The 12,928-nt window shown below is 37.4% G+C and overlaps 1 protein-coding gene across 1 annotated transcript in view; it reads left to right on the plus strand.

The window, feature by feature from the left end:
• Positions 1–211: 211 nt before the first annotated feature.
• Positions 212–12,928, plus strand: part of ACOT12 (acyl-CoA thioesterase 12) — a gene marked incomplete at both ends in the record, with an annotated part of 38,019 nt that continues 25,302 nt past the window's right edge. The window contains 4 exons of the mRNA XM_084232930.1: positions 212–338; positions 8,924–8,993; positions 11,344–11,404; positions 12,158–12,259. Coding sequence (XP_084089056.1) covers positions 212–338; positions 8,924–8,993; positions 11,344–11,404; positions 12,158–12,259 — 360 coding nt within the window. The remainder of the gene's footprint in view (positions 339–8,923; positions 8,994–11,343; positions 11,405–12,157; positions 12,260–12,928) is intronic.

A 12,928-nucleotide genomic window follows, 5' to 3' on the forward strand; every position in this document is an offset into this window, starting at 1 on the left:
CTCCTCGTGCTATTCCCGGGGCGTTATTCAAGACACCCTAAATCTCTCCTGCCAATGCACCAGGCTACGGACGGCCAGCAGGGAGCGAGCGGGATTCCCGGCCGGGACCAGCAGCGGTAACTGTGCCCTTTGGAGCGGGGGCGGGCCCCACGGCGGAGCCAGAAAACCCAGGCGCCTGGAGCCCAGCGGCTTTGCTCTCTCGGCCCCAAACATGGAGCCTCCCGCGACCCGCGAGGTGCACATGAGCCAGGCCATCCAGCCCGCGCATGCCAACCCCCGCGGCGAGCTGAGCGCAGGGCAGTTGCTCAAGTGGATCGACGCCACCGCCTGCCTGGCGGGTAGGGGCGCGGCGGGCGGGGGGCGGCCGTGGGAGCGCACAGTAGGGTGGGGGTGGGGGTGGGGGTGGGGGTTTGGAAGTGGTTTACGGGATGGGAGAGGGTGGGGTGTCGGGGTCCGAAATGTGAGGAGCTTGGGTAGCGGGGGTTGCAGGGGTGGCGGTGTGGAGAGCCCCGGACGGGAATCTGAACTGAGACTCAGGAATGCCGGGGTGCAGGATGGAAGCAGGGGTCGAGCAATGGCAGAATCCAGCATGATAGAGTTGGGGATAACCCAAGTGTGGAAGCCACATTTGGGGCCTCTGCTGGTCCAGAACCTGGAATGCGTGAGGAGACAGGAAAGCATGGAGCTGTGCGCCCTGGGTGAGGACTGAAACAGTTGGCTCCTCCACCTTGGGAACACCTAGATCAGCGCTTCTCAAATGTTTGGGGCTCAGAACGCCTTCAGCCCATTAATAAGGGACGACCCTAGGAAGATTTTTTGCAATCCATATTAACCATATTCGACTTCTTTTTTAAATAAATTAATTTAAAGTGATTTGATTTAATTAACATTTTAATTATATAGTTTATTGAAAAATAACCATATTTTCAATAATAATAAAAATGCACTTAGAGGCTTGGTACTGGTTTACATTTCTTCACATCCCTCCCTCCCTCTTTTCCTCCGTCCCTCTCTCCTGTCCTTCCTTCCTATCTACCCTCCTTCCCTCCGTGATTTGGGGGAAGGGTTCACGTCTCCTCAGAGGTATGTCACATCATCCCCACCACCAAAGCACATAGTCCTTTACCCTAGAATATTGGGCCTCTCCCTTTTTTGTTCCTGCCCCCATATTCCCTCCCTCTCTTAGAGCCTCAATTCTGCAGTCATATTTCTAGGGTTGATTTTGGTTTAATTGTGTCCGTTGTTTCGTGTCTCTATATTCCTCATATGAGTGAAATTATCTGATGCTTGTCTTTCTCCCTCTGATTTATTTCACTTTAGCATGCTTCCCTCCAGTTCTATGTTGCTACAGATGGCAAGAGCTGATCCGTTTTTAAAAATTGCTGAATGGTATATTCCATTGTGTGTATATATACCACATCTTCTTAATCCACTCCGCTGCTGTTGGACACTTAAGATTGTTGCATAACTTGATGACTGTAAATAGTGCTACAATGAGCATAGGAGTTAGATACAACTCTTTGATTTAGAGGTTTTGTATTCTTTGGAGTGGAATTGCTGGGTCACATGGTAGATCTATTTTTAATATTTTGAGAATCTCCATACGGGGTTCCACAGGGGCTGGACCAGTCTACCTTCCCACCAATAATGTATGAAATTTCCTTTTCTTTTTTTCTTTTTTTAAATTTTATATAATTCTTACATCATTTTTCATTTTTGCATAATGTATGCATTTTCATTTTGGCTATATTCACCATACAATTATACCCCCCCCCTTATTTTGACCCTAATCCTTCCTCTCCCCACTCTCCCCACCCCCGCAGTGTGTCTCTGGCTTATAGTTGCTTGTTGATTTTGATTTTTATTTTGTATTAATTAGTCTTTTTCCTGGTCCCTTACTTAGGTTTTCTAAACTCCTGCTATGAGTGAGACCATCCAGTATTTTTCTTTTTCTTTCTGACTTATTTCGCTGAACATGATCCCTTCTAGTTCCATCCATGTTGCTGCAAATTGCATGAGTTTATCTTTTTTGATTGCTGAGTAATATTCCATTGTGTATATGTACCACATCTTCTTGATACAGTCATCTATTTTTGGGCATTTGGGTTGTTTCCATAGCTTAGCTATTGTAAATAGTTTTGCTATAAACATAGGGGTGCAGATGCCCTTTTGAATTAATGTTTCTGTGTCCTTTGGGTAAATACCTAGGAGTGGAATTGCTGGATCAGATGGAAGCTCTATGTTTAATAGGTCAAGATATCTTCACACAGCTCTCCATAGTGTTTGGACCAGTTTGCACTCCCACCAACAGTGCAGGAGAGTTCCTTTTTCTCCACAACCTTGCCAACATTTGTTGTTGCTAGTTTTTTTAATATGTGCCATACTCACTGGTGTAAATAGTATCTCATTGTAGTTTTGATTTGCATTTCCCTGATTACAAGTGATGTTGAACATTTTTTCATATGCCTGTTGGCCATTTGCATTTTCTCTTTGGAGAAGTTTCTTTTTAGCTCTTCTGCCCATTTTTTGACAGGATTATTTTCTTTTCTTTTTTTTTTTTTTTTTGTAGAGTCTCATCAGCTCTTTGTAGATTTTTGTGAAATTTCCTTTTTTCCCACAACCTTGCAGCATTTGTTGTTGCTGGTTTGTTTGGATTTTTGTTGTTGTTTTGTTTGTTTTTTGATATGGGCCATTCTCACAGAAGTAAGTGCATAGCTCTTTAATTTTTGGTTTAATAGATAATTTTCTTCTTACATCTGCTTCTGCATCCAATTTGTTGCCTGTTGTACCCTTAAATAATCTCTGCTCAGGACCTTTGTACATGCTTTTCTATTTAACTTTATATTCTTCTTTGATCCTTTTCATGCATTTCATCTCAGCTTAATATCATTTCCAGAGAAGTTTTTCCTGACCACCTGTTCACATTTGTACCCTTGCATCACTTTTATCACAATGCCCTTTCCAGCTTCCTTCATAACACTTAGCACAATCTATAATATTGTGGGTACTAATCTGTTCACCTCTTCATTTCCAGTCTGGCCCATTAGCATGTAAACTAGAGTTAGTTCTTCAGGGCTTAATAAGCACTAGGTTAAAAAAAAAAACACCTGATTTATATGAATGGTTAGTAGATGATGGGGCCAGAGCTTGGAATCTCATTCTTAAAAGGAATCCAGGCTTTGCATAAGGCCATCAATGAACTTGGCAAATGTATATTTTAATGTATATTTTAGAGTAAAGCATGTGAGGATAAAATATTAGAGCAGAAGGCACTTTAAAGATCATGTATCCTAGGACTCAGAGGACAAAAGTAAAGCTCTGATGGTTATGAAACATTGCTCAATGAGTGTTGAGTTCCTAATCCCCTGTGTGCTAACCACCTGCAAAACTCAGTCATACATCTGATGCCAATCTGTTTCTTGGCTTTTTATTTGTTGGTAGGTATATTTGGTTTTTGTCTTAACAGTGTTTATCAGGATTTAAGGTCAGTTATAATAACATAATAATGAAAATATGAATATAAAATTAATTCACACATAGCAGAAACAAGTATATAAATCACAGAGGTTGCTTGTAATAATAATAATACTGCATACCGCCAAGGCAACTGATTACATTAATGGAAACTTCAAGTGACTTTTAAAGTGACCTCACTTAATGCCTCTGTCCTGTGATGGAGAGACAATTGTCTGCCTGCAATTGTCATAAGAATTTCTGTTTCACATCTTTGAAAATTCAGACCACAGAATGATTCAATTGATAACCAATTACTCTGGATCTTAATAATTATCAATAATACAGTATTAAAGACACCTTGATGGTAAGGTTGTTTTTGGAAACATGGATAATGCTTGTGTTAAACTCACTAGGGTAAGAAGAGGTACCACATAAACAAGGGACATTATTTAGCCAAAGTGTAACTGAATCTGTAACAGAGAAACGCTCTACGTTAGTGCTTTACTTTATACAATGGGAGCAATACAAAAACTGGTTTTTCTAGCATTCTTTTTTTCAACCACAGTTCCATATTGACTAGCACTTCTATGGCCACATTATTGCGATAAAGAATGATCACAGAAGGCCTCCAGGTAGTGCCAAAGTCCAAAATGTCTTCTCAATGTTTAAAGAAAGATTAAATATGTTCACTATAATTTTGGCGTGAGATCACCTATTTGTCAGTAGCCCTATTATTCCTCCAATTTCTTGTGCTTACAGGCTTAAAGCCATTCATGAGTCATTATCCATATACCCTATTTCTTACTGTAAAATATCCCATAAAAAATAAATATACCATATTCACAGTTTCTTCTCTATTTCACTTAGGAATCTTTTCCAGCCTTCATTCCCTTAAGAATGGCTCCAGATCCATCCCATTGTGCAAGTCTATAATCAGGAGTCATTCATCCTTGCTACCTCTCTATCTTGCTTTCCCTTCATATTCAATCTATGAACCAAGTATTACCAATGTTACCTTAAGGAACCTTTCCAATACAACCTCTTTGCTAAATTTCCACTGCTACACCTAGTCCAAGCTCCCACCATCTTTCATGTACTTTAGAAAAGTTTCCAAACTGGTATTCTCCATCTATTTTGTTCTGCTCTCCACATTGCACTTAAAATGCCTTTTGAAGGTGCTAATCTGCTCATGTCACATGTTCTGCTCATCTTCCCCCACAGACTTCTTTACCAAAGGCTATACAAGGGCTCCTCTTATAGCATGCTCAGTATGTTGTATAAGAAAAATTTTCTCTCATGTAACAACTATACACTCGGGGGAAAAAAACACATTTATATAAAAGCAAATAATCAGTGAACAAAAGTAGGCTTAGAACACTTGGAAGTCAACACTTGGAAGAAAAGAATGGTAATAGCTAATTTTGTCCTTTTTAAAAAAAGACTACACCTAAATAAGGACCTCCTATTTTCTCCCAGCTAAATTTCTTTCAGAAAACACACAGACTTGTTAATTTGAAGAGCCATAAAATTTGGGGGAAACACAGCCACTAAAATGTGATGGGCAAATTCAAGAAAAGAGAGAGCCAGAGAAGCAGAGCCCAAAAACTCATCTATAGTCTTTGCTTGAATCGCTGATGAACCTTAAGTCATATATGCATAGGACAGAGTCTAAACTTCCTACCCAAAGCCTAGTCCCATCTCTAAGGAGACAGCTTTATCCTTTAACTAAGACAACTTAGTTAACTGTCTACTTAAGTAAAAAACAAATACTCTCAGAAGATTAAATAAAAACCCCTGGTTTCTATAACTTATCACTCACAATGGCTAGATACAATTCAAAATTACTTGATATACAAAGAAACAGAAAAACATGACCCATTCTTAAAAGACAATGAAGAAACAAAGACAATGGATGGAGACCAATACATAGGTGACCTAGGTATTCAAATTAAGCTTCAAGGATTTAAAAGCAGTGAATTATAACTTTGCTCAAGGATATAATAAAAGAAAATATAATCATAAGTGATGAAAAGATAATAAATCATAGCAGAGAAACTATTAAAAAAAAAAAAGAACAAAACAGAAATTCCAGAACTGAAAATTATAGTATCTGACCCAAAAATTCACTGGACAGAATTAATAGTAGAAGGAGCAAGACTGAGAAAAGAAATAGTAGCATAAAGATGGGTCAGTAGAAATTATCCCATCTAAAGAACAGAGGGGGAAAATTAATGTTAAAAATGAACAAGGTATCAGAGATTTCTGAAAAAAAAAAAAAAATCAAAAGGTGTAGAATACATGTCACTGGAATCCTAAAGGAGATGAGAAATAACATGGGGCAAAACAAAATATTTTAAGAAATAGTGGCTGCAATTACCCTAGACATGGTAAAACACACCCATTTACAGTTTTAAGACAGCAAAACACTAAGCAAAATTATTACAAGAAAATCACATGAAGGCACATCATAAGCAAACTATGATGAAGAAAAAAATTCTTGAAAACAGCCAGAAAAAACACATTATATAGAGGAAAACAATGTTTAAAATTATCTGGCCTCACCAAAAACAATGGAGACCTGAAGACAGTGTAACCATACCGAGCAAGACCGTCAAGGCCTTGTGCATGACCTGTCCTTCGTCTTCCCTTCAGCCTTTTATCAGCCAGTCGTCCTTTTGATTTCTTCATGATAGCCACAAAGATCTTCACTAGGGCCCTTACAGTCACAATTTCTTCTGTCCAGCATGCTCTCCCCTTGCTCTTTTTTTCTCTCAACATCTATTTTACTCCTACTCATCCTTCAGATCTTAGTACATCCTCTCCACATCCCACCTAAGTCTGGCTCTTTAGTTTCTTACCCTCCTAAAATCCATGTTTTCTTCAGAGCACTTAACTCATTTTTGTTATTACGTATTCATTCATTTAGTCCCTGGCTCCTCTATTGGACACCATGAATACTGGGATCAGGACTGTTTTATATTTCCACACTTTACATAGAAGCTGGCATAGTACAGGTGTTCAGTCAAAATCAGTTATATTAATAAATAAATGGAGATACCACCAATTTTACCAATCATCATCTCATACCTGGGTGATAGCCACTTAGCTAGTCTACTATTCCTCAGCTGCTCTCAGCTTCTCTTGGAAGTAGTTTAAGGGTTCATTTTTCTTGGCTTACTGTATGAAAGACAATCAAAATCAAGAATCAGAATAACAGACACACTTGTAAAAGGAAAACTATATCATATCAATAAATATCACACATAAAAATTATGACCCACATTTTTTTCCCTTTTAATTTAATGGTCTTTGAAAGTCTATAGGGTAAACCATGTCTGTTGTGCCTGTGAATGCTATATTTAGCCAACTACTTCTCTAGGGAGAATTTCTTGGTTGGTCTTTTCTGAGAGTTCCTATTGCTGCTATAGTTTAAAAAAAAAAAATCAGTGGTAAAATAAATGTATTTCATCTCACTAAGCCTAAATTTCTTATTTGTAAAATAGAACTAACAATACTCACGTAGTTGACATCTTTAAATACTTATTAGCTCAGAACCTGTCCAATAATAAATGCTTAATTAATGGTAACTATTATGATTTTATTTCTTCTTGAGCCCTTTCATAATCTAGTGTAGTACAATATATACCTCACTAGATATCCAATATACACAGTAATTTTAGTCATTTATTGGTTATTGCACTTCAGTTATCACTTAAATCATTCAAAATTGCTAACTCCTGGGCCTCCCCTGGTGGCGCAGCGTTTGAGCCCTGGACTGCGAAGCTGCCAGTAGCCTCTGCAGCGCCGGTTCCATCCCCGGCTGCCTGGGAGGGTCCCACATGGCGCGCAGACCTCTCCTGCCGCCCGCTGCTCCCCTCAGCAGTGTATTTCGTCAGTCTGCCTGTTTCTCTTCCCCACTCTGGCTCTGGTGAATTCTCTCACCCTCCCGTGCTTCTGACTGTACCCAGTGCTCGTATAAATGAATAAATAAATCTTTAAAAAAAACCCGCTAACTCCTGTTGGTGTATATGGGAACATTTTATTAATAAAAATAGTCTAATAAACCAAATATCCCATTCTCTCGTGTTAGGTAACTGGAATGGCTACCTATTAGGTGTCCTTTAGTCAGTGTTTTACAGGGCATATTTGCAAGAGTCCAATAGTTCTCTGGAAAACTTAAGTTCCAAAAGGGCACTGACTATGGCTGGATCACTTAACTGCCACTGAGTACACTTGTTAAAAGATAGGTCTGATTCAGCTCAGTATCTGTTAATCAGTGGCAACTTAACAAATGTTTGATACACTGAATTAAACTGGGCCCATCTTGAGTATTTCTTTTACAATCCCTTAGGCTCACTGAAATCTACAGCTGGGAGCCCACCCTCCCTGCTCCATCACTCACAGGGCTCTTCGGTGGTTCCTTTTATGGTAATTCAGTTTATGTGATGGCGCATTTGGAAGGACAGTCATTTCAAACTAGCAAAGCCAGAATGTTCAAGTTTCTACAGAATTTGATCATAGAAGGAATGGTTTAAATATTTGCTTTCTGGCATGTTTTCTCACCTCTTTTTATCTGGGACTTATCAATTAATTATAATATTAAACATTAAAATAATGCATTACACACGAAGAATACAAATGTACTACACACAAAGAATACAAATTCACTGTCATTTTCTTTTTCAAATGTAGCACCAGGAATGAAGTATCCAAAATTAAAATGGAGTAAATAGTCCTTTAAAAAAGTGAAAGCAATCTGTTTGGGTTTTAATTAACTGTTCCTCAAAAATCAAACACTGGCAGAAAACTATGTCAAAAATTTTCCCAAAGAGAATAAATTTTGAAATTTTTCTTTAAAGCAAAGACAACCATCAAAAAAAGTCTCAACAAATTAAAGGCAGACATGGATCATAGAAGTAACTGTAGCGCCTCCCAAATCTCTCTTCACCCTATGCAATATAAGAGTGAATTTGATAATAATCAGTAACATATATGGCTAAATATTTATGATATACCTATTTCTATTTCTCTGTTGCCCAGAGAAGTTCCTCTTTGACTGGGAGACCCTTTGATTTCAGGGTCTCCCATACTTTTCAGTGTTTATACTGTTTAAGTGGTTTAAAGATATTCAGTTACTGGTTATGTGGGATAACAAATAAGGTACTGATACATTCTTTTTTAGCACAAAATATTTAAAGTTGGCACCAACTTAATGAATTATTATTTAAATAGCTAGGCATACTGGTATTGGTATTAGATTTTAAATCAAAGATAGTATAAATTAAAACAGGAGTAATTTACATGCAGAAGAAATATAACTTATAGAGCACAGTTACTGTTATGAATCCAGATCATCCAGAAGAGTGGGCATAAAGGTCCCATATTGAACAAAAGGATGTCTTATTCTTTTTCCCTTATGCTGAAACATAACTACTCATGCAGCATATTTTTAACCTATTTTTTGAAGCTGAAAAACATGCTGGGGTTTCCTGTGTTACAGCCTCAGTGGATGACATACAATTTGAGGAGACGGCTAGGTAAGTGGCATTGCTCTGTCAAGCCTTTCTCCTGGGTTTATTGGTTTATTTGTGACACATATTTGTGATACCAAGCTAATTTATTTGGAATCATTGATCCAATGTTAATAAAATAAATAGCATTTGACCCAATGTAAATCAGTTTAAAATAATTGCAGGGCCAACTTTTTAGATACTGTGATTTATACTGTTGAGTGTAAATACATTCTATTTTGATGAGAAATAGCTCTCGGCATTGGATACATTCTGGTATAAGGCATAGCAGGATTTTCACAAGCTGATTCTTAATGGCTCCTCCTTTACTAGATGAATAATTAATGATAATAAGTATCTCTGTGATGGTGAATTTCACCATTAGGTTGTTGGGTAAACACTAATTCATCTGAGTAGAGATGGTAAATTATGAAAAATATTTTATGTGTGAGTGTGTATGTGCTTTAATGTCTTATAGAAAATTTAAAGATATATAAATATTTCAAACATACACAAAATAGAGAGAATGGTACAGTTTGTCCCTGGGGACCTATCACCTAGGTATAACAATAATCAAGTCATGCATACTTGTCTTTTACCAGTACACCCTCCATAAGCCCCCACATATCTGAATTATTTTGAAGCAAATCCCAGGAACACCTATTTCAGTATATATTTCTAAGGTAAGGGTTCTTTAAAAAAAATCAAATCACAATAACATTAATGGAAATTATCATTCCCAATGGTTTCCTGTTAAGAGCAATAGTATCTAGTGATAATTTCCTAGAACCATTATTTCATTGGATATTGGTAAAATAATAACATGCTAATTGTATCATTTCTTCATTTATTTCCTGAAATACTTTTCAAGGAGATACTTTCTCTCATTAGTGACTTAGTTACCATGAGGTAAAGTTTGTCCAGGGAAGACAGACCTAATTCTTAGGAGTCCATGAACTTTAACATGTTTGATGGTTTCAATTCTGATGTGATTATCCTTATGGATGCTCAAACTACCCCATCTTTTAGCAGTGGAAATTTCTGCAGTTTGGTTCCCAAGCCTATGTTGTCATATCATGAAGCAACTTTAGAAGGCTTTAGTAATTCCTTTGCTTTCTGATGTGACAAGACAGGCTCATCATTTATATTTCCTCACACAAACTTAAACCAGAAATTTCTTCAAAAGAAATGATAAGTAGAGATCACAAACTGAGCATGAGAGGTACTCACTGATACAGGTCTGGTCATAATGTCTAAGTCTTCTCAGTGCACAGAATTAGGGATTATATGTTTGTTAAAGTGTTTATACTCTGCAATGCTTTACTTATTTTCAAAAAACTGCATGGCATTACATTTCATTTGGTGTTCCAAGTGAAGACTAGTCTTCAAACTTATCTTGCTCATCTAATGCCAGAACTAGTTGTAATTCAGTAAATATTTGTTAAATGAGGCATTAGTAAAAAATGAAATTATTGATATTTTAGGAAGCCTGAATATAAAGAATTAGGGGAAAATAACTTGATATAATTGACCTGAGAGAAAGATTTGTAAAAAGAAGACTTGAACATTTTAATAGACCAGTAAGGAGATTAGGAAAAAGGCAGAGACTGCAGGTATAAAAGAGGAGAAATAATGGGGGCTTGGGATTGGGGGCACAGATAAAGAAAGATCTTGAAAATATGTATCCTTCTTCCTCTGAAAAGGAAGAGTAAGGGCAAGAGCAGTGAGAACACAGTTCCACTTTGAAAGCCTGGAAGAAAAGTGAGGATACTCATTTGGGTAGACCCTTACCATCTGCAATGGTGAAGGGGTCGGGTAACTGAGGGGGCATGAACACAAAGGTGTGGAACAACTTCCGGTTCCATGGCCAGCGTTCTAGTAATAACGAGGAATGAATAGATCATCTGGAATCATTGAAGGCCCATGTGAACTTATTGAAGTGGACCAATTTGTTTGCTTGCTTGCATGTATGTTTATTCACTTATTTAATAACTAATATTTAAAAATAAATATCAGTGGTATTGGTTTGCCGGTGTGCTTGTGTTAACTTCCCTTAAGGAAAAATCTGCATAGTGTCAAAGTTATCTGTTGCAGATTTGTAAATCATTTTGCATAATATCTTTGCAAAGGCCCTTTTCTGTTTAAATAAAGGGTAGCAGCTAACTAACATATGTGTGGTTTACAATGATCAACATCTGTTTTTAGTAATGTCTTTGTCTGCTATCATTAACCTAAGTTTTTCAGGCATGAACATTATCAGCATGTTTACGGTGGATCTGCTCTGTGGGACATACATTTAAGTAAAGTTTTAAGTCTGAAAGGAGATGTGCTAGGATTACGGAGTTTCTCGTCCCCCCCCCCCTTTATTCTTTTATAGAGTTGGACAAGTTATAACCATCAAAGCAAAAGTTAGCAGAGCATTCAGCACAAGCATGGAGGTAATAGGTTCCCTTTGAAACTTATGTCTCTCTCTCTCTCTCTCTCTCTCTCTCCTGCTTCTTGGCTTCTCCTGGAGTCCCTGTTACGCTGCTCTTAAAAGCCCAGTCTTAGCCCAGGTGAATCCCATGTACATATGCCCACACCCTATTCCAGGTGCCCGCCATCAGGCATGCATTCAGGACCAAAGATCCGTCATCTATCCTAATGGTGGGAGGGCAGAAAAGCCTGATACTTTTACCATTCCCTACCCAGCCCCTTTGATTTCTAGACACAAAACATCCTTTATAAAGACTTGTGTTGATTTTCTAGGGCTGCCATAACCACAGCAGCCTATTTGGCTTAAATGACAGAAATTTCATATATATATATATATAAAATATGCAAATAATGCACAACATATAAAATATACAATATAATATATAACTTATATAATATATATATTAATCTCAGTAGTGGGTGAGATTACTGGTAGTATTTACCCTGAATTGTGAGCTTCCATTTTTATCACTCAACTTTTCCTACTTTCCAAATTTTCCATGGTAAATAAAAACTTTTCTATCATCAGGAAAAAACAGATATTTTTCCAATATTATAGAACATCCTTAAAAGGACAGTGCTGCTTAAAAATAAATTTAAATGCTAGTTTCATTAAAAAAAAAGACTAATGAAATATGTAACTGCATTTTTAATTACTATACTCTCATCTGTTATCTGCATGGCTGAGAGCTTATTTATTTTTCTTTTCATTTTAGATCAGCATCAAGGTCATAGTACAGGACATGCTCACTGGCATTGAGAAACTTGTAAGCGTGGCTTTCTCTACATTTGTAGCCAAACCAGTTGGGGAAAAAAAGGTAAATTTTCTCTGTGAAGAGGTGTTTTACATCTACTGCGGGGTCATATTAACAATTGCATCAGAATTCTAATTTTAAAAGGCACGTTTCTTCTTACCATGTGATACCGTTTCCCAAGACTTGTTATTCACCAGTATTTACTGTGAAAGTTATCAATCTGTGGTAATATTCAGCAGCTTAGAGCAAAGGGGATGTAGCCAGTTTCTGAAAGAGGAAGAAAACATTTGTGTTTTAGATGATCTGGAGGTCATATTAGTTTCTTAAAAATATTGCCTACAAGTTTAGTTCTTTTGTGGTTATAGAAGTTAAAATTGAATTGAAATAAAAAATTTTTTAAAGCAAAAGCAATTTAGCAAGCAGTTGCATGTTGTGGTCCAATCATTTTTTTACACCTAAAGGAAGAATGTCAAAGTTGCTGAGTTATTGAAGTTTAAAAATAAGCTTCAGGACATATGGGGTAAAGACACCCTCAAAAGAAATACATTGGCCGGATATGCATGCCCAGCGGGCTTGCCTGGCCATTGGCCCAGATCAGCTTGTCCATAAGCTGTTGGGATGATAATGATTCATTATAATTTCTTGTCTTTCCTTTTTAAGGTCAGGGTGCCTGGGGGAAGGCTCACATTGAGTCTAAACATTTTTTTAGTGTAATAATTCAATTTAAAATCT

Source organism: Talpa europaea (assembly GCF_964194135.1).
Source record: "Talpa europaea genome assembly, chromosome: 5".
Lineage (NCBI taxonomy): Eukaryota > Metazoa > Chordata > Mammalia > Eulipotyphla > Talpidae > Talpa > Talpa europaea.